We start from the raw sequence: 24,915 nt of genomic DNA on the forward strand, positions 1-24,915 counted from the left end.
GATATAAAATACTTAAATTTTCACATAACACGATAATTTAAATATGGCTAGAATCAAATTTTTAGTTTTTTTTTTTTAAAGAGATTAAATAACTAAAATAGAGGAAAGTGGAAACGACGTCGTACAACTTCTACTCCACATTGGAGCTTAAATTATTGTTGAATGTAATATTTTAATAAGTAAATGTTAGTTCAATTTATTATTTTTAAAATGTAATTTCAACCTAAACGTTATCAGTGTGGTGAGGAGTTCGTGACCAAATAATATAATAATACAATATTAGCGGCAGGTAAAAAAAAAAAATTAAAAAAAATTCAATGTACAAATAATCAAGTGTGTTAAGCATAAGATCTAATCCATAAGCTCGTCAAAAAGAGACCGTTAGATCTACAGAGTACAATTCTTCTGATTACAGATCCGAGTCGAGTTTATTAAAAAAAAAAAAAAAGGAAGAGAAATCTAAACGGGTACGAATGCTCTGGGAGCCCTAGAACCCGAATCGTAATGAAAAGGCGCCGCCGGATGCTGCCATTTCTTAAAAACTGGCGGCTTCTCCGGCTCCGATTCTTTATGATGGTGATGATGATGATGATGATGAGAAGAAGAAGAAGAAATCGATCCTGAATCGGCGGTCCAATTTTGGATCTCTGTCGGCGACGATGGCGATACGAGCGGCGATAGGAGAGGGATGGCGACCTTCCAATCGGAGCGGCTGATTTGGAGGGAGGCTGGAGCCCGGCGCTGCAGGCGGCTTGGCTGCTGCTTCCGGGCGGCGGCGCCGGAGGCTCGTCTCTGCGATTCGGCCATGGAAGGTGAAAGAGAGAGAAAGAAGGGATTGGGAATTAATGGAGAAGATAAGGAAGAAGAGGAAGAGGGAAAGGGGTAATTATAGGAGACAGAGGGAGGCATGTGGGAGGCACGGTCTGTGTCATCCAGTTGGTGGAGCGTGGAATAACGGGCTCCATCTTTTTTTCTTTTTTTTTTCTTTTTTAAATAATAATAAATATATATATATATATATTTATATTGTATAATTAATATTTATTTTGAGACCGTCTATTTTTGAAATAAAAATTTAAGCAGTTAAATTTAGGAAAGAAAATCTTGAAGAATTTTTTTTAATAAATTCCTTAATTATGAGGAGAAAAAAAAGAAAGATATTCTTTTAATTTAAAAGGAATAAAATACAAAGGGATTGGAACCATTGCTTTTGACCAATTTATTTTATGGTTGAAAATGTTTTATGAAAATTCTAAACCATCCCTATTACATTCAAACTTCCCCCTGTTTTGGTTTTTTTTTTCTCACATTATTTTAACAAATAATTCAAACAAAAAAAAATTTACACAATATTCTTGTGTTCTATTTTTTTTTTTTTCTAGATTTTTACGTAAAATTTGAATGGTTTGAATTAATAATCTCAATAATTCAAAAAGGGTTCAAAACCCTACTGTGAGATACAAGGTCAGTTGGAGGGGGAACTAAACCTTTTTTGTAAGGGTCTGGAAACCTCACTGTAGTAGACGTATTTTAAAAATCTTGAGAGGAGGCCCGCAAGATAAAGTCTAAAGATAATAATATCTACTAAAGATAGATTTTGTGTGGTTACACCACCTAAATTCTATCGTGTTTAAATTGGATTGGGTGGGTTGAATTATTTATTTTTTTAATATTATTTATTTATAATTAAGGTTACATAATATCAAATATTCACAAATCACCATACAACATAATTTAGTAATGATTTTAAAAATAAGATATGGTTGGGTTAAATTGTAAATTCTGTCCGTTCATAATAATCTTAAAAATAGGTATGATTAGGTTAAATTAGAAATTGGAAATAAGTCGGGTTGGCCTAATCAAAATCAAACCAAATGTTCTTAAAATTTTTCAAAAAAATTATTCCAACTTAATGTTTATAAATTGAATTTTAAAAATTTAACATTGAGTTGGATAATTTAAGTTGTTTAGACCACGTGAGCTCCACTAATTTTTCATCTTATCGGGTTGATTAGTAATAATTAAATAATAATTGTCATGGGAGTTGATGCCTTAGAATACAGATTTAACACGTGGCAGACAAGGGTGACGTAAAACAGGCGGGGACAGGTATGATTCCGACGTGGCATCATTTTGACTGGTCTCAACAACGTTGCGGCGGTTTTAGGAATAATGACGTCAGATTTTAAGGAACATGGTCAAATGAGAACCTCTTAGAAAGTAGAGATAAGAGGACACGTGTATGGCGGATATTTGTTTGATCGAACGCCACTGGTTACGAATAATTTGAAAAGAAAGCAACGTTAAAATATATTAGATGACCCTTCAATTTCTACTGATTTTCAAATTGGCCCTTAGTCTTTTTTAAATTTCATTTTATCCAACTGTATTAAAATTTCTAAACAAAACATTGATGCATATAAAATTAATATTTACCTGACAGAAATGAATTTTATTAATGGAATTATTGAAGCTTTTAAAATAATTATTTAAAATGTTATAGGGTATTTTTAATAGTGTATTGTAGTTTTTAAATATGAATTTTAGGGTTTGTATATTTAATTGGAAGATAAATAATAATAGGGTTTAAGCTCATTTCCTCATAATTGATAGTAAAAGCTACCACGTGATGATAAACAATTATTGGGTGTTGTATTGAATTATGAAGTGGACTAAATTTAACACTAAATTTGACCCATATTTAATTGTGTATTTTGTAGACCTTTGAAAAGTTGTTGAATTGGCGTAGGAAATCATGATATAAATAATAATAGACTGCAGAAATCTTCAATAAATGAATGAATATTAAATTACATAATTGGTCCCTATAGATTTGCATAATTTTGATGTAGTCCATGCTTTTGCAACTTTTCAATGGGTCCTATATTTAGTGTCAAATTGAATAAATATATATTTGCATGCTTACTTGAATTGAATCAATTTTCAATTAGTCCCCTATTTGATAATGGTAGTGGATTTTTTTTCTAAATTTTTATTGATCCATTCTAAAAATTCATTACAATGTATAACTATTTTGTTTTTAAAATTTATACCTGTTTCGTTAAAAAAAAAATAATAAATAATAATAATAATATTTTTTCATTCCTCTTTTATATTCTAAACTAAATTTTAAAACAAAAAATCAAATTAAATGAGCAATTACATGTAGAAATCTAATATGAGAGGATAAGATAATAAAAAATCTAGTACAAGCCAGAAACTATTTACAAATATGACAATTTTAAATCCAACAACGTAAAAAGATTTAAAATATAGACCTCTCACCTAAAGACCTATTAATGACGCGTGTCTATTATTAATTTCGAATTTTCTATTAATTTTATTACTCATTTATTTGACTTTTTTCTATTACTCATTTAATCTCAATGATAATGATAATTTAATTTAGATGTAAGGCTATTCTCAACTTTTCCCCTTTTTCTTTTTAGATTAGAGGTATATTTAGTTAATTTTAAGAACCTTTTAAAAATTTAAAATCGTGATATTATTTCTCCATCAGAGTATTTTGAGACTTTTTTTTTTTTTTTTTAAACTTGAAATTTTGAAATTGTGATATTATTTCTCTATCAAATAATTTAGTTACAAAATAATGTTTGTTTGAAAGGGGCATATACTTAAAAATAAATATTTGGAAGAGAGAGGACTGGAGGGTCGGCCAATTGGGCCAACCCTATTTCGTTTCCACAAATTATGTCGGCCATATGTCTAGATTGCCATACAGCACCCACTCGTTGAGAGAGAGCGCGGCATATTTAGCCAACCGACCCTTTTAAGTTTAAACCTGCTTGTCAGCCCATATTTATACAAGTCAGCTCCCTCCCCCTCCTACAGCCTTTCCGATGTGGGTCTTTCACTCTCCCTATTCCCCTTCCTTTTTCTCTATATATTTAGAACTTAACATTATAGAAATTGTGTTTTAGCAAATTACATGCCTTATTCAATAATTGGAATTAATTTAAGAAAATAATTATAATTATATATTTTTATCACGAGAAAATGTAATACGAGTTTGCTTGCCTTTTTTTTTTTATGCCCTAAAACATCCTCGTTGAGTATCTTGATATATTATCACTTCATCATAAGTGGGTGGAGGGTTACAATGTGTAACACTTGTTCATTGATAGCTCGAATTACTGGTGTAACTAATGATCCAGATAATTTGCTTTGAAAATCAACCATAAAACATAACATTTTCATACATGATAAGTAAAACATTTGGTTACAATCAATCATCGTAAAATCATGTACTTTTTACAACTCAAAATAACCAACATAAGTTTTTTTATAAAAAAAGCACACAGTACATGAAACAGACTCAGGAAATGATGGTTCGGTTTAAAAACATGTTTATTGATACGAGACTTCTGCCGAGATATCCTTAGATGATTCTCCAAATAAGGTTAACTCAACAAAAGATTCTAATCCTCATAAAACAGTTTGAATGGAGAAAAACATATGCTTAAATCCCTTCATATCCATTTGACAGTCAAAAGTGGACTAAAATTCCTAAATGAGTAAACCTATGATTACAAAAAGGAATTATAAATAAGAAGCTTTTTGAAAACCCACATCAATATCGAGCAATCCAATCCCATCTTTCCACCCGAGCCCCGACCTGGGCGAAGGGAATTAAAAGGAACGATTTCGAGTTGAAGTAGTGGTTTCTCTTACATTTCTAGTTTGTTTTGGCTTTGTGTGCCTTCTTCTTCTGTTGCCTCCTCGAAATCGAATTCTTCGTTCCGATGAAGAAGAGCAATGCACCAGCAAGTGCGACGTGCTGCAAAGCAAAAACGAAAAACGAATCATAACCCAGAAGAAGGAAGCTTGCAGGGACATGAACGAACGAATTGACTTAGTGTAAAAGTACATCAATTAGATCAACTGACCAATAAGAAATCATTCAATAGTAGGTTATATTGGGAATTCCCACGGCCATAGTTGAAGAAATCAAATAGAATTGGGCTGCTAATTGCCAAGTAGAGAAGCTGCATACAGAAACCAACTTTGGTGTCATAGTGGGAAAGAGAATAAACTGCCAAGTAACAAAGGCGTAATCAAAAAGAGGCAAAGAAAATTCCACCAGAAGATAAGCTCCAATCTGACTCCCAGAAACAAAGAGTAGCCCGCCAATGCCTTTCAGAGACAGGAATGCAGCAACTAAATGGGAAACCTATAAAATGAACTCACAATCTGAATACGACACGGAAAAACCGTTAGCAGATATTGTCTTCTTTAGGTTTTCCCTTCCAAGCTTCCCCTCAAGGTTTTAAAACGCGTCTACTAGGTAGAGGTTTCTACATCCTTATAAGGAATGCTTCGTTCACCTCTCTAATCAATGTGCAATCTCGGGGGGCCAACGTCTTCACTGGCATACCGTTCGGTGTCTAGCTCTGATACATTCAAACCCACTGCTAGTAGATATTGTCCTTTTTGGGTTTTCCCTTTCGGGTTTCCCATCAAGGTTTTAAGACGCGTCCACTATGAAGAGGTTTCAACATGCCTATAAGGAATGCTTCATTCACCTCTCCAACTAACGTGGGATCTCACAAAAAGTATGAAGACTCGGTTCATTTCACAGAAGAATCAAAGCTTACATCAATGACAGGAAGGTTGAATCCAAATCTAGCAGAGACGTTTGACCTAAGAGTGTTCAACTTTGGAAGCAGTTCCTTTGCAGCAGGTCCACCATCAGTGCCAAACTCGTTGAACCTATACATAGACGCCTTATCAAGATGGACGTAAATGCAAAAAATTGGACAACATGAAGCATGAGAACATAGATCCCAACCAAATTATAAGCCAAGAGTTTATGGAGTTATTGTAGAAAACAATAATTACAGGCCCACTAGGCTTTAACACGAAGCAAGAAGACAACATAGAATACTTTATTTCAGTGTTCGTTAGACATGTTACGTTTCTTTTATTCCATTTCCCTCAATATAAGCTCAGATTCTCAATAGAAAAGAAAAAAAAAAAAAGATAAAAAGACATGTAACGATCCAAACTCACCGTTAGTGGATATTGTCCTCTTTGGTCATTCCCTTTCGAACTTCCCCACAGAGTTTTTAAAACGCGTCTGCTAGGGAGAGATTTCCACATCCTTATAAAGAATCCTTCACTCTCCTTCCCAACCGATGTAGGATCTCCTTATAAAGAATGCTTCGTTCTCCTCCCCATCCGATATGGAATCTCACAATCCACCCCCCTTCGGAGCCTAGTGTCCTCGTTGTCACTCGTTCCCTTCTACAATCAATGTGGGACCCTCCCTCCCCAATCCACCCCCCGCCTCATATCCACCCCCCTTCGGGACTCAATTTTTTGCTGATACATTGCCCAGTGTCTGGCTCTAATACCCTTTGTAATGGCCCAAGCCAACCACTATTAGATATTGTTCACGGCTTCCCCTCAAGGTTTTTAAAACGCGTCTATTAGAGAGAGGTTTCCACACTATTATAAAGAATGTTTCGTTCTCCTCCACAACAGATGTAGGATCTCACACGACATATTCCATTTCCTTTACATATTATTTTTTTGTGGTCACTTGAATCATGTTTGACAAGAAACCCATGGCAAATAGGAGAAATGGGAAGCTTCTAGGATCAGTGTTGTTAGAATAATTATTACCATTGACGAGGCAAGAATAGAAGGTTGAAGAAACAAGAGAACATAAATCTATCTAACACAACTTAAGCAACACAACACTTGCATTGCCCAAAGGTGAAAACTGAAAACCTTCGCCAATTTTTTCGTAATTAAGATTGATTCCTGGAAAAAGGATTTGGAAAGGTCCATCTAGCTGAAAACACAAAAAATGAAATCAAGAACATACAACAATCTGGTAATTTCGTCCTTTCAAACTACTACTGAACTGGAAAACAAATTATCAGACGATGCATAATTCAAACGATCAAATATCAACAATGACCCGAAAGTAAAGTGGGTCCTCAAGAATCATCTAAAACTGCAACTTCTTAACAACAATTCGTCAAAATACCCAATATTCTAAATCGAATCTCAAGAAGCGATAGCTCAAAATCCAAGTTGCCAACAGAGCTCGCAAGAAAAACGCAATAAAAAACCTTGCAGTCCACACTAATAAACTCCGATTAAGGCTTCGTTTATCCCTTAAACCCCTCAATTTCTGAAAACGAAGAAAGCCCACTTACACTCCGATTTCGAAAAGTAGACTCAATCAACAAAAAGAATATCAATCCCAAAAAGAGAACAATTATCTGAACCAATAGAAAACTAAAATCAGTTAAAACACAAAGCCAATCATCTAACACGGCATCAATTACAAACCCCAGAAATCGATGATAATCGGAAACAAATAAACAGAAAAATGATATCAGTTCGAGAGATTACATTTGCCAGGCGGAGAGGATGAAGAGGGAGGCAAAGAGTAGCCGACCAAGGAAAGAGAAGAACCCCATTTCTAGAGAGAGAGAAGGATTTTAATCAAAACCTTGTAGATTGTGAGTCCAACCAGAGGAAATTATAAGAGAGACTAAAATGATAAAATTAAACCTACTCCAGATCGCTAGCCAATCGTCCATCAACTGGGTTTTGGTTTTAAAATAAAATAAAAAAATTATTTTAGTATTTTCTATTAATTTTATCCTATATCATATTAATAGGTTATTACATATTTTTAATTAATTTTATCACACAAACAAAGATGTATAAATTCTCATTTTAATTACGCATTTTTACCATATTTTTAATATCAATATCAACAAGTAATAGTGAATTGCAAGTATCGTAAGAGATTTTACTTTCTAAAAAGTCAAATTTTTTTAAGGTAAAAGATATTTTTTCAAATGCAAGTTATCAATTAAAAGCACATAATTTTTAACTTACAATAGCACATATCCGGACGTGTGCTTTAAATTTTTTTAATTTAAAAATATTTTTAAAGCTAACAATTTCATTTAGTATTATTATTTTGACAATAAAATCAATTTGCGGAAGGGAGAGAATTGAAGGGTCGGCTAATTGAGCCAACCCTATTGAAGCTTCAACAAATTATGTCGGCCATGTCTAAGCGAGCGCGGCATATTTAGCCAACCAATCCTCTTCGTTTATGAAGAAGAGTGTCAGCCCATATTTATACAGGTTAGTTCCCTCTCCCCCTCCAGCCTTTCCGATGTGGGACTTTTTCAGTTCCCTTTTCTTCTCCAGTCCCTACATTTTAACTGAATTTATAAATGGTGTATTAGCAAATTACATGTCTTATCCAACCATACAATTTGGGATTGGATTTATAATTAATTTAAGAAAATAATTATGATCACGAGAAAAATTAATATGAATTCCAGATCTATCATATTTTATATAAAGATACAAAAAATAAATAAATAAATAAATTATAAAGCTAATTTTTTAGTGTTTGAAAAATGAAAAAGAAATATATATTTACTGTTTAAATTATAATTATTAATAACATAAATGAATTTAATCACATTGCCGCCTTTTAATAAATGGCATTAAATAGATCACAAAAAGAGTTGGAAGTTATGAATACAAATAAAATGGGAAAGGCATAAGAACATGTAGCATTCAAAGAAGACCAAACTTTCACTAATTATAACACAATTTAATGCCACCTATTTAACAATCCAATTTCATCACCTACCCATTATTCATTATTATGCATCAATTTATTTGAAGGTGGAGTGGAATATAAGGTACAATTAATTTATTATTAGGTTTCCCATTTAGAAAAATTATGTTAAATTTCTTTTTTTTTTTTTTGTCTTTTTTAATAAATACTTTTTTAAAATATAAAAAATTAATTTTGGCTAAATAATAATAATTTTGTTTTAAGAAAAAACTTATTTGTAGAGAGGTTAATAATAGAGACGATTTTATTAAACAAAATTAAAAATGAAACAATTTTAAAATTTATTAAACATATGGAGACTAAAATAGAAAATATATAAAATTAAAATAATATTTTAACTCTAATATTCTATTCTTTTTACTATTTTTAATTTTAAATATTCACAACGTCCTCAAATTTCTTTTCTCACATCATTCGATTTTAAAAATAAAAGGATGGAAAGTGGAGAAATAGATTGGGTCAGCTCAGATCTCATCTCAGCCGTTCAATCCTAAAACGTAAAGTTTGGGATGGCTACTCTCTTCACGTGCATCACGTGATTTGCTTCGTAGCTGAGTTGTATTTCCAGTTATTATTGGCATAATTATTGTAAAGAAAATTAGATATCTTATTATTATTATTATTATTATTATTATTAATAAAATCACACCAATAATTCATAGTTTTTTTTCCACTATCTTTTTCTTTTTCTTTAATCGGTGAGAATCTGATTTTTCCAAACTAAGCTTTACTTTTTTTTCCAAAAGAAAAAATAAAGTCATTGCCACGTTAGTTCCACTAAACATCTTCAAATATAAAAAATTTAAAAATTCCAGCTCCATTACATTCAACTTATAGGTTAAGTTATCAATTAAAATTTCATGTTTAAACCCTAAATTATAAATTAATAACTCTCGATCGGTTATGAATATATTAATTTATGAAAGTTTGAATTATACTACCAAATTAAAATTTAAAAATTATATTTATTATTATTAGTAGTCACGACTCTCTACAATATTGTCATATTGTCATGTCTGAGTATAAGCTTGTATAAAAGTAGGTTAGTTATAAGTCTGTAATCTGAACTATTATTTTTAATAATTTTTAATAATATTATTAATTAATATGATGTTAAAAAATAAACAAAATCTAGTATTTTATTGTTATTTATAGTTTATAAATATACTATACAACAATTATTGGAATATTCTGATTGAATTACTTATTTTTTACGTCGCGTACTAAATAAGTTTTAATTAAAAATAATGGATAACAGTCGATAATTACATGGAAGAAATTACAGAGGGTAATATTGTAAATTATATTAAAAAAGACGGGTATTTAAATACAAGGACAAAATTCCGTAAAAGCCACGTACGCACTCTCACTGGCTCGATGAAACTGACACATGGCAAACTTATTGCCAAATGAACGAATATGATTGGCTGGAGAAACGTGGACCGCAAGGGGTGGTCAATACAGTCAATTTCGAAAGCGAGTACGGATAAATTCCACAGTCGCGCCGAGTTTATATTTAGCAGAGGAGCGTGAGAGAGAGAGAAGCAGAGGAAACGAAAGGAGACGGAACGAAGTTTTCAGACAGGAAAAAGAAAAAATCTATATTTCTTTATTCCTGTTCTTTTTATTCTCCTCTTGTTTCGGGCTCGAGATCTCGGTCGGAATCGGAATCGGTATCTGTATCGGAGTTGTTTTTTCTTGCAGAAATGGCGTTTGTTTCGTTCGTCGGAAGAGTTCTCTTCGTCTCGGTCTTCGTTCTCTCTGCTTGGCAAGAGTAAGCAACTCAGATCTACTTTAATTTGTTGCTCTTTAGACTAGTCTGAAGTTTCTTCACTGGAAATTTGAATTTTCGGGTGTAGGGTCACTTTCTAAATGTGTGTCGAGAAAACCCTGATTTAGGGTTTTAGTTGATGAACTCTTAAATTTTGAAATCATGGATGTTGCTGTTGTTTTGAAGTCTTGTTAGCCTTGTTTCTTCCTGTTATGTGTTCAGATCTGTGAGTTGAAATGACAGCGTGTTTAGTTCTTCTTTGATTTTTGGATTTTTTTAGATAGTCACTTGAGGGATCGACAAAATCGTTTTGGATCTTGATTTTGTTTTTGTTTGTTTAGGTTCAATGATTTTGGTACTGATGGAGGATCAGCGGCCAGGTATCTGAAGCCGAAATTCAACGTTTTCACTCGCAACTTCGAATCTCATACCGGGTTGAATTTCCCAAAAGTTGAGGTGAGAAAATGTTGTTCATCAGTTTCTCATTAATTCTTAATTTCAAAGCGGCATTCTGAGCTTTGTTGTTGGGTGTATAGATCTTACATCTTGTGGCTAGTGCGATTGCGTTGAAGGGCCTTGGAAGTCTGCTGTTCATCTTCAATAGCTCCATTGGAGCCTTTCTACTGGTATGTATGATAAGCATATCTAGTTTTTGAAACCAATGGGTTGAATTTTGTTGAATGTTGGTGGTGTTCTTGGTGGGCAGATCTTGCATCAGGCTATTGCTACACCGATCTTGTACGATTTCTACAACTACGATGTGGAGAAGAAGGAATTCAACCAACTGTTTGTGAAATTCACTCAGGTAATTGAACACCATGAATGATGAATCATCAGATTGTTACAATCCAAACGCTGACATGTTTTGGGTGATATGATTGTTGCAGAATCTGGCATTGTTGGGAGCATTGCTGTTCTTCATCGGCATGAAGAACTCGATTCCAAGGAGACAAGCAGGGAAGAGGAATCCCAAATCAAAAACATCATAGATTTTTATGATCAGCTGAGGAGAGGGAGGGCGGCGCATGTTTTTTTGTTGTCTGTAGGTCTCTTTTAGTAGCTTAACACTCATATGATGATCCTCTTGTCTTTGAATCTTTTATTTTGGTTTGTGATATGAACTTGAGGATGTTTTCTTGTATTTTCGAGTCGGGGATTATGTGATTGTAATGAAATTTATTTCACATAAATTTTAAGTTTATTTCTCTTCTTTTTCTTATCAAAAGAAAGAAAAATCAATACATTTCTTTGAAAATTATGGTATATTGTTAAACTTAGAAAGTTTTTATCGTTGGTATCTTAGGCATAATTATTATTTTTTATTTTTTTTTAAAGTTGAAGTATATTAATGAAATTTAATAATATATATTTTAGTACATTTATTAAGTTATGTCAATACATATTAAATTCAAAATTATTATTTTTTAATTTTTTATTTTTTTTTTAGTAAAAAGAAATGATAATTTGTGCTCACTTTTGTAACAGCTTAAATTCACTTTTAAGTATCTGATTCTAATACTATTTGTGTAACCGCTTAAGTTAATTGCTAGTAGATATTGTGATAAAACTCATGTAATTTATGTTGGGTTATAAATTTAAAAAAGTTTATAAATAAGATTACTCGATTGAGTCAAATTAAGCTATAAACTATTGAAGATTTTAACAGTAGGGTTGAGTTTAATTAGGTTAAATTTAAAACGGAAATTATTGTAAAATTTGATGGTTGAAGATTTTCCGTTGAAATTCATAAATTGGAATTTATGATCAAGGTAGGTTTCAATAGCTAGCAGCCAAGTTGAGCTTAAATAATAATAATAATACTAATTGTTGGATGATGAAAGTCCCACATCGATTAATTTAGGGAATGATCATGGATTTATAATCTAAGAATATACTCTCCATTGGTATGAGGTCTTTTGGGAAGCCCAAAGCAAAGCCATGAGAGCTTATGCTCAAAGTGGACAATATCATACCCATTGTGGAGAGTCGTGTTGGTCTAACACTAATAAACAATACATTTTTGTATGATTCAATAAAATCCTGATCTTTATCCAGAAAAGTTAATACCGATCGCAGCGGTCAGTAGGGTACTGCAAAAAGCTACCTCAAGAAACAAAAATGGAGACGGCGGCGGAAGGTCGGAGTTCGGCGGAGAAGCTTTCAGTCAACCACGCCTACGACCGGCAAAGAGAATTGAAAGCTTTAGACGAATCAAAATTAGGGGTAAAAGGACTGGTGGACTCGGGCTTGACGAACCTCCCAAAAATCTTCCTCCACCAAAACCAGAAGTCCTCCTCCACGGCCGCCCTACCATCGGACGACTCCCGTTTCACCATCCCCATCATCGATCTTCACTCAACGGCCCAAAACCCCCAATTGCGATCCATCATAATCGACCAAATCCGAGACGCTTCCGAAAATTGGGGGTTCTTCCAAATCCTCAACCACGGCGTCCCCTCAACCGTCACGGCGGAGATGCTCGCCGGAATCCGACGGTTCCACGAGCAAGATGGCGAACAAAAGACGCAATTCTACTCTCGCGACTACACCAAAACGGTACTCTACAACACCAATTTCGATCTCTACAAAGCCCCTGTTACAAATTGGAGAGACACACTAACCTGCGCGATCGCCCCACGAGGGGCCGAATCCAAAGACATGCCCTTAATCTGTAGGGACATAATCCTTAATTACACCAAAAGGGTACTCGAATTAGGGAAAACCCTATTCGAATTGGTGTCCGAAGCTCTAGGGCTCGGCCCCAATCGGTTGAACGAAATCGGCTGCGGCGAGGGGCTTGTCCTCTTCGGTCATTACTACCCAGCCTGCCCTGAACCAGAGCTCGCAATTGGAACCAGCGACCACTCCGACAGCAGTTTCTTAACCGTGCTTTTACAGGACCAAATCGGCGGGCTTCAAGTCCGCCATGATGACCGGTGGGTTGATGTCCGGCCAATCGACGGCGCGCTTGTGATAAACATCGGCGATATGTTACAGGTGAATTGAAAAGGGTAATGGGTTTGTGATTGAATGTTGGAGTTTGTTTGGGATTATTGAATTTGTTTGGTTGTTTTGTTGTTGAAGCTTGTTTCGAATGGTCGATTGAAGAGCGTGAATCATAGGGTGCTGGCGAAAAGTGAAGGGGCGAGGATATCGGTGGCGTGTTTTTTCAGGTACCAGTTTCCGCCGGAGAGTGAGAGGAAGGTTTATGGGCCGATAAAGGAGTTGATTTCGGAGGAGAAGCCGGCGGTTTATAGAGAAACGACGATCAAGAACTTTGTGGCGCATTATTATACTAAAGGGCTTAATGGGGTCTCTGCGCTTGAACAGTTCAAGCTTTGATCAGAGTTCTAACTGTTGGTTCCGGTATATTATCTTGTGCATTTTTCTCCATAAGAAAGATTTTTATTTGTATGGAGTTTGCTCATTTATAGTATATGAATAAGATCGGACTCTTTATTTGGGAAGAATAATATTTTACACGTGATCCTATACAACTTTGGTCAGATTTAGGACTTTCTTTACCATCCACCCTGGTCAAAGAAGATTCTATGGCCTTGATGCGAGTCCGAAACACTTGCTTTCTAATTGCCTCCCTAACTTTCCGTTGAGACAAGGAGAATAGGGGTAGAAGGGTATTGACATGGAATCTAAGGCGGGCTGGGATGAGATTCCAAGGCTTTTCCCCATATTCTTTGTTGTTTTGATCAAATTATACCTATACGGAAATGAAAGATTAGGAGAGAAAAGGGCCTACTTCATTTGATCAGATCTCAATTATGAGTGAGTTATGAACTTGTGCGATTATGAGGACCCACGTGGGTTAGGAAGGAGAATAAAATATATTTTTTTTATAGGTGTGAAAATCTCATCTTAGTCGAAGCGTTTTACAACCGTGAGGTTGAGAGCAATGAGTAATGTTGAGGATTATTGGGAGTGTGCCACACATGGGTTAATTTAGTGGAAAATCATGGGTTTATAAGTGGGGAATACTATTTCCATTTGTATGAGACCTTTTGGGAAGTCCAAAATGCTCAAAACGGACAATATCATACAATTGTGGAGAGTCGTGATTCCTAACACGTAATGGGTCAAAACGGATTATATCTGCTAACGGACTATATCATGTACCGAGCAGTCGCTCCCAACAAAAATGGTATAAGAGTCTTGCACCGAGCAGTCGCTCCCAACTGAAGAGCATGGAAACCTCTCCCTAGTGAACAAGTAGTAGTAGAATGAGATTGTTATAAATGATATAAGAGCGAGACACCTAACCCATCAGAATTCTTGCTCCATCAACCATGAACAAGTAAAGGATAAAAATAAAATAATATCCACCTCACATTTCAACTCAATCCTAATTCTCAAATATCTCATTTCTGTAACTCCAACAACACACTGCAAAACAGAGCTGATTTTTCTTCCTTAGATTTCTTACTCAAGTACGATCATAATGGCGGCCATTAAAACCGAGTCACTCAACTCGAGAAGATCCCAGTTGGAAGCGTTCGAGAATACAAAATCCGACGTGAAGGGGCTGTTGGACGCTGGAATAACCAAAATCCCTTCTATATTTCACTGCCACGTCAAACCACATACCAACACCGCCGCCACAGAGTCAGAGTCGAGTATTCCGATAATCGATCTCCACGGCAGCATCGAAGAGGTGGTGGATGAAATCAGAAACGCTTGCCGGAAATGGGGGTTTTGCCAGGTGGTGAATCATGGGATTCCGGTGGAAGTTCTGGAGCAAATAATTAATGGGGTTCGTGGGTTTCATGAACAAGATCCAGAGTTGAAGAAACAATTTTACAGCCGGGATCATACCAAAAAAGTGAGCTATTTTTCGAATTTCGATCTGTTCCAATCGAAAGCGGCTAATTGGAGAGACACCCTTTCTTTTTCCATGGCTCCCAGCCTTCCCCTTCCCGAGGAGATCCCTCAAATTTGCAGGTAAAAGTTCATAAATTTGAAACAAAACCCACTAAGAAAATGATGATTTGGAATGCATTTTTGGCAGAGAGATAGTGATGGAATACACAGAGCAAGTGAAGAAACTGGGATCAACTCTGTTTGAGCTGATATCAAAAGCTCTTGAACTTGGAGTTACCCATTTGAAGGCATGGGCTGCGCAGAGGGTATCCTAATGTTAGGCCATTACTATCCAGCCTGCCCCGAGCCAGACCTGACCCTTGGCACCACCAACCACACCGATGTGGCCTTCATCACCATACTTTTACAGGACCAAATCGGTGGCCTCCAAGTCTTGCATGACAATCAATGGTTCGATGTCCCCCCATTGCATGGAGCCCTTGTAATCAACGTTGGAGATTTCCTTCAGGTAAGTTCTTCTTAACCCATCTTTGTAAAGTCCCACATTGATTGGAGAGGAAAACTATATCGATTGGAGAGAAACGAGTGTCAGCTAGAACGCTGTCGCCCTGTAGGAAGAACAAAACATTTCTTTATAAGGGCGTGGATACTTCTCCCTAGTAAATGTGTATTAAAAATCTTGAAGGAAAACCGGAAAAAAAAACATCCAAAGAGGACACTTCTCGTAGGGATAGACTTGGGCGGTTACTTTGTGTATTTTTGAAATTTTAGATCAAGTTAGTTTAGATACAATATTGAAAGTTTAGGTAAATGATTTGAGACTATATTAATATATTGTTTCACGATTCGAGCAGATCATTTCAAACGATAAAATCGTGAGTGTGAGTCACTGGGTGGTAGCAAAGGAGATAGGGCCACGAACTTCAATAGCAAGCCAGTTTCGACCATACATGGGAAAGGATGTGAAGAACTCAAAATTGTATGAACAAGAGCTATTATCTAAAGACAATCCTCCAATATATAGACAAGTCGATCCTAAAAAATTTATAGAGCTGCACTTTTCAAATGGGTTGGATGAGTGTTGTAAATTAGACTTGTTTAAGTTGTAAAATGTTTTACGTGAAATCAATGTGTTTAATGAGTTATAGACTTCATATTTTAAAATATTTATAGGCATATTGAATTATTAGGCACACTATTCAATTTTAGATCTTATATATTTGTCTATTTTAAAAATATTGAACTCATGAGACAGAATCTAAAGATTTCTCTTCATTAGCTAAATGAGGTCGAAGATGGAAATAAGTCTCAGAAACTCCCACTGCCTAATGTATATATATGAGTCACAAATTATGATATATGAAAAGTGTTTTCACATATAGATATCCAATATTAAGATTAGATATCAATTAAATTCTTGAAAGCATACCAAATGAGATACAATTTATTAACAACATCATAACAAGAATAGTAAGAATATGAATAAAAAGTAAAGTTAAAGTAAGCTGAAGGCCACTCTTGAGTGCTTCACCCACAAGTTTCACAACCTCCAAAGTTGTCTTCTTTTAAGAAATATTCTAACCAATTTCGTTCAAATTAGTTCTTCCACTCCCCAACTGACCGCACCCCACCAAAAAAATCCAGGGGATATGGTGGGCCTATCAACGCGTGCCGCCGAAGAACCCCCTTTAGGGATTCCCATTTCTCATTTTTAACCTTCTTTTCTTCACTTCTTTCTTTCCATTTTCAACCCTTCGAAGATCCATCCATGGATGCCTTCCTTGTTTGTTAATCGCTTCAAAAACCCACTTACCAGAACCTTCCAATACCCACATTGCTCTGTTTTTCTTGTGATCCGTTTCGATTTTGGTGATTGGGTTTTAATGGGTTTGTAAAATGGTGGGGATTTGAGGAGTTTCTGTGGCTTGTGGATGGAGTATTGTGGGAGAAGAAAATGGGGGGTTTTGTTGCATTTGGGATCTGTGATTGAGTGCGTTTTGATTTGGAGAAAAGGGGAAATATGTTGGATTTTCCTGGGACTCCAGGGACTTTGACTGCCTTTGTTTTGAGGATTTTGCAATGCGTTTTTGCTGCTGGTTCTGTTGCTTCCATGGCTACTGCTGTTGGCTTCTATAACTTCACAGCTTTTTGGTATTTTTTGATTCTTACCCTTCTCTTCTCTTTCTTTTGGCTTTGATTGTTCTTGATTGTGATTGGAAACGAATATTCTTCAAGGGTTTTTGTTCTACATTTCAATGGAGAATAAGGATTTTATGATTGGATGTGATCCTTGCCTTCTGCTGTGGTTTGGCTCCTTTTAGTTTTGAAATAGCTATAATTTTGAATAATTGAACAGGGCATTTGGGGTTTTGGGATGGGGTTATAGTTCTTTGTTTGTTTATCTAGAGCTGTTCTTGCAGTGCTTTCAAACATCCTCTTGTGTTCTTGAGCTTAGCATTAACTCTATCTATTCTTCTTTATTCATTTGATATGAGTAAACTTTGTGAGAAGTTCAATGTAGATTATGCTTTATATTAATGCTTATAAACATCCCTTAGGTGAAGCTTATTAGGAAAGAAACTGGCTATATCTTAACTTTCTAGATTGTCTTCAACCTGAATGAACATATATTTCTTCGGTTGATCTGTTCAAATCTCTCAAACCTACCATATGATTGTTCTTGTTTAGCATATTCAAGATGAACAGTTCCTTCGCGGGTCATATGGCTTCCAACACTTCCTTTAATGTATTTCTCTCTCAAGTACTACTATTGCTTACTCGAGGGGATTTTGTGTAACCACCCAAGCCCACCACTAGCTGATATTGTCATCTTTGGACTTTCCTTTCTGGGCTTCCCCTCAAGGTTTTAGAATGTGTCTACTAGGGAGAGGTTTGCACACCCCTCCAATTGATGTGGGACCTTACAATCCACCCCTTGGGAGCTTGACGTCCTTGCTGACACACTGCTCGGTGTCTGGCTCTAATACCATTTGTAACAACCCAAGCCCATTGCTAGTCGATATTGTTCTTTTTGGGTTTTCTCTTATGGGTTCCCCCTTAAGGTTTTAAAACGCGTACTAGGGAGAGGTTTCCTTACACTTATAAGGAATGTATCATTATTCTCTTCGACCGATATAGGACCTTACAATCCAACCCCTCTTGGGGGCCCAACATCCTCGCTGGTACACCACCCGTTGTCTGGCTCTGATGCCATTTATAACAGCCCAAACCCACCACGAGTAGATATTGTCCTCTTTTGGACTTTCCCTTTTGGGCTTCTCCTCAAGGTTTTAAAATGAGTCTACTAGGAAGAGGTTTCCACACCCATATAAGAAATGTTTCGTTCTCTTCTCCTATCGACGTGGGACCTCACATTTTGTGATCACTCATTGAATGCAATGAAATCTCTATCTTATAGTAAAGTGATCAAGTTTGACATGACATACGACACAAATTTAAACGTACTGATGCCATTTCCTTTGGATGTATCTTCATCTATCCCTAATGAACTCCTAGTTTGTGATATGATATGCAGCTATGTGATTGCATCAATGGGTCTGCAAGTGACATGGAGTTTTATGTTGGCATTGTTAGATGCATATGCATTGCTAAGAAAGAAGATGCTTCATAACCCCATTCTTGTCAGCCTCTTTGTAGTTGGGGATTGGGTGAGAACTGAGCACCTACAAAGTTCTTAGTTTCTTTAGATTTTGTCTTGTGATTACTACTAGGAGTTCAACCATTTCTCCATTGATTGGTTTGCAGGTGACAGCAACCTTGTCTCTGGCAGCAGCGTCCGCCTCAGGTGGCGTAGCCGTCTTGTTCTTCAGCAATTTGGGACACTGCAGTTTCGGTGATGAATGTCGAAAGTTTCAAATCTCTGTTGTTTTAGCCTTTCTAAGCTGGATAACCATAGCCATTTCAGCACTGATCATGCTCTGGATATTGGCTGCAGGTTGAAGACGACTTCAGCCACGTAATTTCGTGTAGTTTTCGTACATCTGTCTAATCTTTCTTCATTTTTTGTACAATGCAAAAGAATGAAGACATGAGATAGAATGATGCTAATGTGCAGTTTGTTAAAGAATCGTGTTTTTTCTTGATGAGACTTGAAAGAAATAGAAGTAAAGTTGTATGGTTTTGGGCTTGTGCAGATTTTTGATAGAATCTCCTCCATTTGGGCTGTTTTGGTCGGCCATTTGAATGAATATTTCAGAAGTCTATATACTCTTCACTCAGCTCATGTTTTAACCATCCAACCATTGCTATATATTCCTTAATATGGATATAGTTTGCTAATCCCTTTGCTCATTGCTAATCCACATGGGATCAGTTGAAGAAAAAACAAAACATTTCTAACATTTCTTATAAAAGTGTGAAAACTTCTCTCTAGTATACACGTTTTAAAATGTGAGGCTGACAGTGATATGTAACAGGTCAAAACGGACAATATTTGTTAGTGGACATGAGCTATTATATTCATGAACACTTAGTAAAATGAGTTTTGCTCCTTAGGATTCTTGGCGCTCTTGTGCTTCGTGAGAGAAAAAGGACTCATCATTTGTTGCATCTAGCACAAGATGACAAAGAGAGTGTCATTTATCGATAAATAGTGGACTAATGGAACTCTTGGTATTGCTTTGTTTTTTTGTTTTTTTTTATCCTGTCCTATCTGAGTTTTGATCCTTTTGTTTAATTTTTTTTTTCGCTCGTACCAAAAGTGCAAAAGAATTGTTCCTTGCGACATTTGCCTTCATCATAGACATTTTTGTCGAAATACAAAAAAAACTGTATTAAATTCTCAGAAGGGTTATGTTTAACCTTACAATTTGAAATCACTATGTATACATCTTAGCCTACTAAATTAGCCACCGATGAGAATTCAAACTCCAAAGAATAGGGTTGAGTTTGATTCATCAATAGTCCATTCAATATCCTTATACAAGTTCTCAATCACTACACGAGAAGGTTTCTTTACTCCCTCTTCTCTCTTAAAGCTTTACAAGCTCATAAAGTGAAAATTCTTCACGTTGTCCTTAACTCAGCTGAAAAGACAAGGAAAATGAATTTGAGAACTTGATTAACATCGAAAGATATCGCATGCAAATTAACAATTGAATTTACTAATTGAGATTACACAAAATCAACGCTAGAACTAATATATATTGCCGTAAGATTTTGTTACGTTTCACTGTAGTAGCAAGATCGATAAGGGTTTAGCTCCGAGCGTCGATAATACACAAGCTTCTCTTTTCAGTCGATCAACATTTACTCATAGCTTCTATTGTAAATTGTTTTTCAATAATTAAAAATATCTTATTTTCTAAATTAAATAAGTTATTCTAAACATATTTATGAGCTAAATTTGAATAAAATAGTGAGTTTTAATGCGATGTTGAATGGATCATTAGAAGTTTATTTGGAATTGATGTTAACAAAAAAGTTAATTCTAATTGGGGAATGTAATTGTTAGTGCATTGAACAAAATTATTCTTTGATTTTTTTGGATGAGAGAATCAAACACAAATATTCTCAAGAATCGGATTCATTCCCAAATCTGATAAATTCTTGTAATGCAATAATTTCTGATCCATCATTGTCTTCTAATTACACAAGGAATGCTTCACACAAAAACCTATTTTCTTTCTTCAATCTTCCCAAATTTAATAATCAAATCTTAATCTTGATTAATCTCCTTGAACTCTACCATAATTTAACATGATACCCTTCTAAAGCTTAACTTAATCTTTTTATATGTTCTCTCTTAAAGCAAAAAGAATCTATTTTTAATAATAAGTTCTTCCAATCTTGCTGATGTCATCCGATAACGGCAAATAACGACAAATGACTAAAATGCCCCCAATATAAAAAAAATGAAGGGTTAGGATAGTACTAACGTTACAAACGAACTCTAAATAGTCCAAAAAAAAAATTACTGACTTCTAGGTACCATAACATTGACTAATCGAGAGGAATATCACAAATATACAAGTAAGAAACATTATCTTCAATGGAACGAGACATTTTGATACACATGAGTATCTTCAACTATAATGACTTGCAATGGCATTATGGTCGTGATTATACATCTAGAAACCTTTGAAACATATGAGGTAAGTAGTACGAAGTATGCATATGTCAAATGAAAAAACGTGGTTTATGACTTTTCGAGTTAAAAGGCGTGTAATGAGAAATTAGGTTATTTTTGCATACCAATCTAAACAATAGCAAGTTTTTGTATATATACGTTCTTATGTTGGACCTTTCTGAATTTGGAATAAGTGAATCCATAGAAGATATTTGAGTGAGACAACTTGATATGGATACATATCAAGTGCTCAGCAGAATAACCTTTCTTTGTCAACTTGATACTTCCAATAAATTTTTGTATATATACCTTCTTATACTCAGCTCAATTAGCTCGTAAACCGAAGAGGAGCATTAGCGGAGGATATCGACCATCGCCATGGCGATGAACGTCCGATTAGGAGTGTTTTTCACTAGGTTTAAACCACATATCCTCATAATTTTTGCTCAGGTTGGCTATACATTTATGTATTTCTTCACGGATGCTTCCTTCAAGCATGGCATGAATCCTCATGTCCATATCACTTATCGACAAATTGTTGCTAGCGTCGGGATGTTTCCCCTCGCTTATTTCTTCGAAAGGTTCCATGCTAATTATCTTTTCAAAGTTTTATGCTTTACTATCTCTTTATTTCGCATTTTAGACTATTTTAAAATATATGTTGGTTTACGTAGAAAAACAAGACCGAGGATGACGGGGACACTATTCTTGGAAATTTTTGTTCTTTCGCTTTTAGGGTAAGCTTTTGAATCATCATTTAATCCATTTTCATTCGTAAACTTTAAAGATCGGATAATGAAATACAGGATGAGTTTGAGTCTCAACATGCACTTTGCAAGCTTGACATACTCATCTCCCACGTTCGTTACATCATTGATCAACACGATAGCGTGTTTGACGTTCATAATTGCAGTCATGTTCAGGTTCTTACACTTCTATGTATATTGACAAGAAACAAAAAAGTTATCAAACAATTCGTGACGTTGTTTGGTTTATATGAGCAGAATGGAAATTGTTGACCTTAAAAATCCAAGAGGGATAGCAAAAGTTGTGGGGACATCGGTTTCATTGGGTGGTGTGATGATAATGACTTTTTATAAAGGACCCATCATCAGAAATCCATGGCATCCTTTCATCCATATTCAACACAAAGCTTCTAATCTCCATGAGAATTGGCTCAAGGGTTCACTTCTTACTGTTTCAAGCTGCATTTCTTGGGCCCTCTCCTACATTATGCAGGTCCCTAAACCCTAATTTTTCTAATGATCGATTTTCCATGCATGTACTGATCAGTGTCGTTACTTAAAAACAAGACCTTTTTTCGATATATTCTAATGTAATCTATTGTGGGGTGGAATTGAAGGCATTTACATTGAAACGATACCCAGCACAGATATCGTTATCGACGTGGATGAACTTGGTCGGAGCAGCGCAATCGGGTGTGTTTGCCGTGTTGACACAACACAGGCCAGGAGTTTGGAGTGTTGGACTTAACATTGATCTTTGGTGCATTATCTATTCTGTAAGAAACAGACCAAAAGCAACCTTCATTAGGTTTAATGGGTATTAAAAATTGAAAGGCCTTTAGATTTTGATGGTATGAGTTGAATTCTTGCAGGGAATTGTGTGCTCAGCTTTGATAGTATACATACAACTTTGGTGCACAGAAGAAAAAGGCCCAGTTTTTGTGACCATGTTCGATCCACTTTGTACAGTTTTGGTGGCTGCTCTAGCTTATTTTGTTTTTGGACAAAAGCTCTACATGGGGAGGTAAGAAAATTCAATCTACAACAAGAATATGATATGAAACATGATAGAAAAAAAAATGATCAAATTATAAATTTTAAGAGTTCGAGAATTCATTGATCTTCTTCATCAGCGGTTTTTCCTATGTCAATAGAGCTAGATGTGAATCGAGTGATCTTATTCGAAGACGGGTCTTTTCTTTTCTTCTCCCTTCTTTTGTTCGAATATAACACTGTGAGATCTCATATTAGTTGGAGAGAAGAACGAAATATTCCTTATAAAGGTGTGAAAACATCTCTCTAGTGGACGTGTTTTAAAATCTTCGGGGAAGCACGAAAAAAAAAGCCCAAAGAGGACAATATCGGCTAGGAGTGGCCTTGGGCCATTACAAATGGTATTAGAGTGAAACACCGGGCAGTGTGCCAACGAGGACGTTGGAGTCCCCAAGAGGGCTGTATTGTGAGATCTCACATCGATTGGAGAGGGGAATGAAACATTCCTTCATTCCTTATAAGAGTGGGAAATTCTCTCCCCTAGTGGATGCATTTTAAAATCTTGAGGGGAAACCCGAAAGCGAAAGTTCAAAGAGGACAATATCTGGTAGCGGTGGCTTTGGGCCGTTACAAATGGTATCAAAGCGAAACATTCGGTGGTGTGCTAGCGAAAACGTTGGGTCCCCAAGGGGGTGGATTGTGAGATCCCACATCGGTTAGAGATGGAAACTTTTTCACAGTGGACACGTTTTAAAATTTTGAGGGAAATATGAAAGAGAAAGCCCAAAAAAACAATATCTGGTAGCTGTGGCGTTGAGTCATTACAAACACGAAAATTACAGAATTCGATGAATTCTTTAAGAGTTCAAAGTAGGATTGATATAGCAATTTCTGAAACTATTTTTTGGTAATGTTGTCATTGTGTAGCATTGTTGGTGGAGGCATCGTGATTATGGGGCTGTATATGCTGTTATGGGGCAAAGAATCTGATGAGTTCGAGCTTCAAAATAAGTCACAATTGGAATCTGATTCAGTGCATGAAACTTTCCAGCAACCTGATCTGCAAATTGGTGCATCACCACCCACCAACCATGTTCTACAACATCAACCTTAGTGCCTATCAAATTAGTGGGTATTTTAATATGACTCGACCTATAATAAATGAAATATCAGGTTTGAATCTCTAACCTTTAACCAACGAGTAGACTTTCACTTTCGTTTCGTCTAGTGTATAGTATACACGGGTATTTTTGAAATAACATTTGAAATAGATATAAAATAATTTTTATTGAATTTTTAGTTTTAAGAAGTGTTTAATTTGTTACGAAAATTATGAATATTTGACTTTTGATACCAACCTCAGTAATATGTTGTGATTTGTGAATGTTTGATATTTAAGTTTTACGAGTTTAGTTATTAATGTAAAATGTATTATAGATAAGTAAGATATTTCAAAAATAATTTAAAAAACGAACAACCCAACCAAGTCTGAAAATAGTGAGTCAAGTTGTGAGAAGAGATATCCACACGTTTTTCACAAGAATTTTTTCCCGTTTATTATTATTTTAAAGTTCATTTTTTTAATATAATATTTATTAAAAAAAATATTCTCGACCTTATATTTGCAAAATATATTAAAATAGTGTAAAAATATAGATAATATTCTAGTAAATTATTATTTTATTAACCTATATTTAAGGAGAGAATATAAATTTCCTCCAAAATCAAACAAATATCAACTATATGTTATAACCTAAGTTACATTACGATATTAAAAAATACAAATATGAAAAATTAACAAAAAAAAAAAAAAAAAAAAAAAAAAAAAAAAAAAAAAAAA

At 35.1% G+C, this 24,915-nt stretch overlaps 6 protein-coding genes, 1 non-coding gene and 1 pseudogene across 10 annotated transcripts; 5 read left to right on the forward strand and 3 right to left on the reverse strand.

The window, feature by feature from the left end:
* Nucleotides 1-322: 322 nt before the first annotated feature.
* Nucleotides 323-872, reverse strand: LOC111494801 (uncharacterized protein At4g14450, chloroplastic-like). The gene has a single exon (XM_023144791.1). The coding sequence runs from the start codon at nt 805-807 to the stop codon at nt 460-462; it is 348 nt and encodes a 115-aa protein (XP_023000559.1). The 5' UTR covers nt 808-872; the 3' UTR covers nt 323-459.
* A 2,793-nt stretch (nt 873-3,665) lies between these two features.
* LOC111494901 lies at nt 3,666-3,793 on the reverse strand. Its single transcript, XR_002720256.1, has one exon. It is a non-coding gene; the product is annotated as a U11 spliceosomal RNA (small nuclear RNA).
* Nucleotides 3,794-4,421: 628 nt separating this feature from the next.
* On the reverse strand, nt 4,422-7,547 carry LOC111494794. The gene is made up of 5 exons (XM_023144785.1): nt 7,387-7,547; nt 5,616-5,730; nt 5,102-5,191; nt 4,908-5,006; nt 4,422-4,798 (listed from the first exon to the last, which is right to left on the reverse strand). The coding sequence occupies exons 1-5, from the start codon at nt 7,452-7,454 to the stop codon at nt 4,697-4,699; spliced, it is 474 nt and encodes a 157-aa protein (XP_023000553.1). The 5' UTR covers nt 7,455-7,547; the 3' UTR covers nt 4,422-4,696.
* Nucleotides 7,548-10,169: 2,622 nt separating this feature from the next.
* LOC111494793 lies at nt 10,170-11,620 on the forward strand. Its single transcript, XM_023144784.1, has 5 exons — nt 10,170-10,418; nt 10,757-10,871; nt 10,952-11,041; nt 11,122-11,220; nt 11,303-11,620. The coding sequence occupies exons 1-5, from the start codon at nt 10,351-10,353 to the stop codon at nt 11,402-11,404; spliced, it is 474 nt and encodes a 157-aa protein (XP_023000552.1). The 5' UTR covers nt 10,170-10,350; the 3' UTR covers nt 11,405-11,620.
* An 806-nt stretch (nt 11,621-12,426) lies between these two features.
* On the forward strand, nt 12,427-14,930 carry LOC111494760 (1-aminocyclopropane-1-carboxylate oxidase homolog 3-like). 2 transcript variants are annotated; one of them, XM_023144743.1, is made up of 3 exons: nt 12,427-13,412; nt 13,500-13,781; nt 14,858-14,930. In XM_023144743.1, the coding sequence occupies exons 1-2, from the start codon at nt 12,534-12,536 to the stop codon at nt 13,755-13,757; spliced, it is 1,137 nt and encodes a 378-aa protein (XP_023000511.1). In that variant the 5' UTR covers nt 12,427-12,533; the 3' UTR covers nt 13,758-13,781; nt 14,858-14,930. The 2 variants fall into 2 exon arrangements, with proteins under 2 accessions (XP_023000511.1, XP_023000510.1); XM_023144742.1 differs by lacking the exon at nt 14,858-14,930 and having other exon boundaries at nt 12,432-13,412; nt 13,500-13,879.
* LOC111494764 lies at nt 14,674-16,443 on the forward strand (annotated as a pseudogene).
* A 357-nt stretch (nt 16,444-16,800) lies between these two features.
* On the forward strand, nt 16,801-19,469 carry LOC111494799 (CASP-like protein 5B3). Its single transcript, XM_023144790.1, has 3 exons — nt 16,801-17,399; nt 18,784-18,916; nt 19,014-19,469. The coding sequence occupies exons 1-3, from the start codon at nt 17,269-17,271 to the stop codon at nt 19,206-19,208; spliced, it is 459 nt and encodes a 152-aa protein (XP_023000558.1). The 5' UTR covers nt 16,801-17,268; the 3' UTR covers nt 19,209-19,469.
* A 2,190-nt stretch (nt 19,470-21,659) lies between these two features.
* LOC111494761 (WAT1-related protein At4g08300-like) lies at nt 21,660-24,269 on the forward strand. Of its 3 annotated transcripts, XM_023144744.1 has the most exons (7): nt 21,660-21,917; nt 22,011-22,073; nt 22,143-22,259; nt 22,341-22,575; nt 22,700-22,858; nt 22,955-23,106; nt 24,003-24,269. In XM_023144744.1, the coding sequence occupies exons 1-7, from the start codon at nt 21,715-21,717 to the stop codon at nt 24,187-24,189; spliced, it is 1,116 nt and encodes a 371-aa protein (XP_023000512.1). In that variant the 5' UTR covers nt 21,660-21,714; the 3' UTR covers nt 24,190-24,269. The 3 variants fall into 3 exon arrangements, with proteins under 3 accessions (XP_023000512.1, XP_023000513.1, XP_023000514.1); XM_023144745.1 differs by lacking the exon at nt 22,143-22,259; XM_023144746.1 differs by lacking the exons at nt 22,011-22,073; nt 22,143-22,259.
* Nucleotides 24,270-24,915: the final 646 nt, after the last annotated feature.

This window comes from Cucurbita maxima, unplaced genomic scaffold, assembly GCF_002738345.1.
Source record: "Cucurbita maxima cultivar Rimu unplaced genomic scaffold, Cmax_1.0 Cma_Scf00020, whole genome shotgun sequence".
Classification (NCBI taxonomy): domain Eukaryota; kingdom Viridiplantae; phylum Streptophyta; class Magnoliopsida; order Cucurbitales; family Cucurbitaceae; genus Cucurbita; species Cucurbita maxima.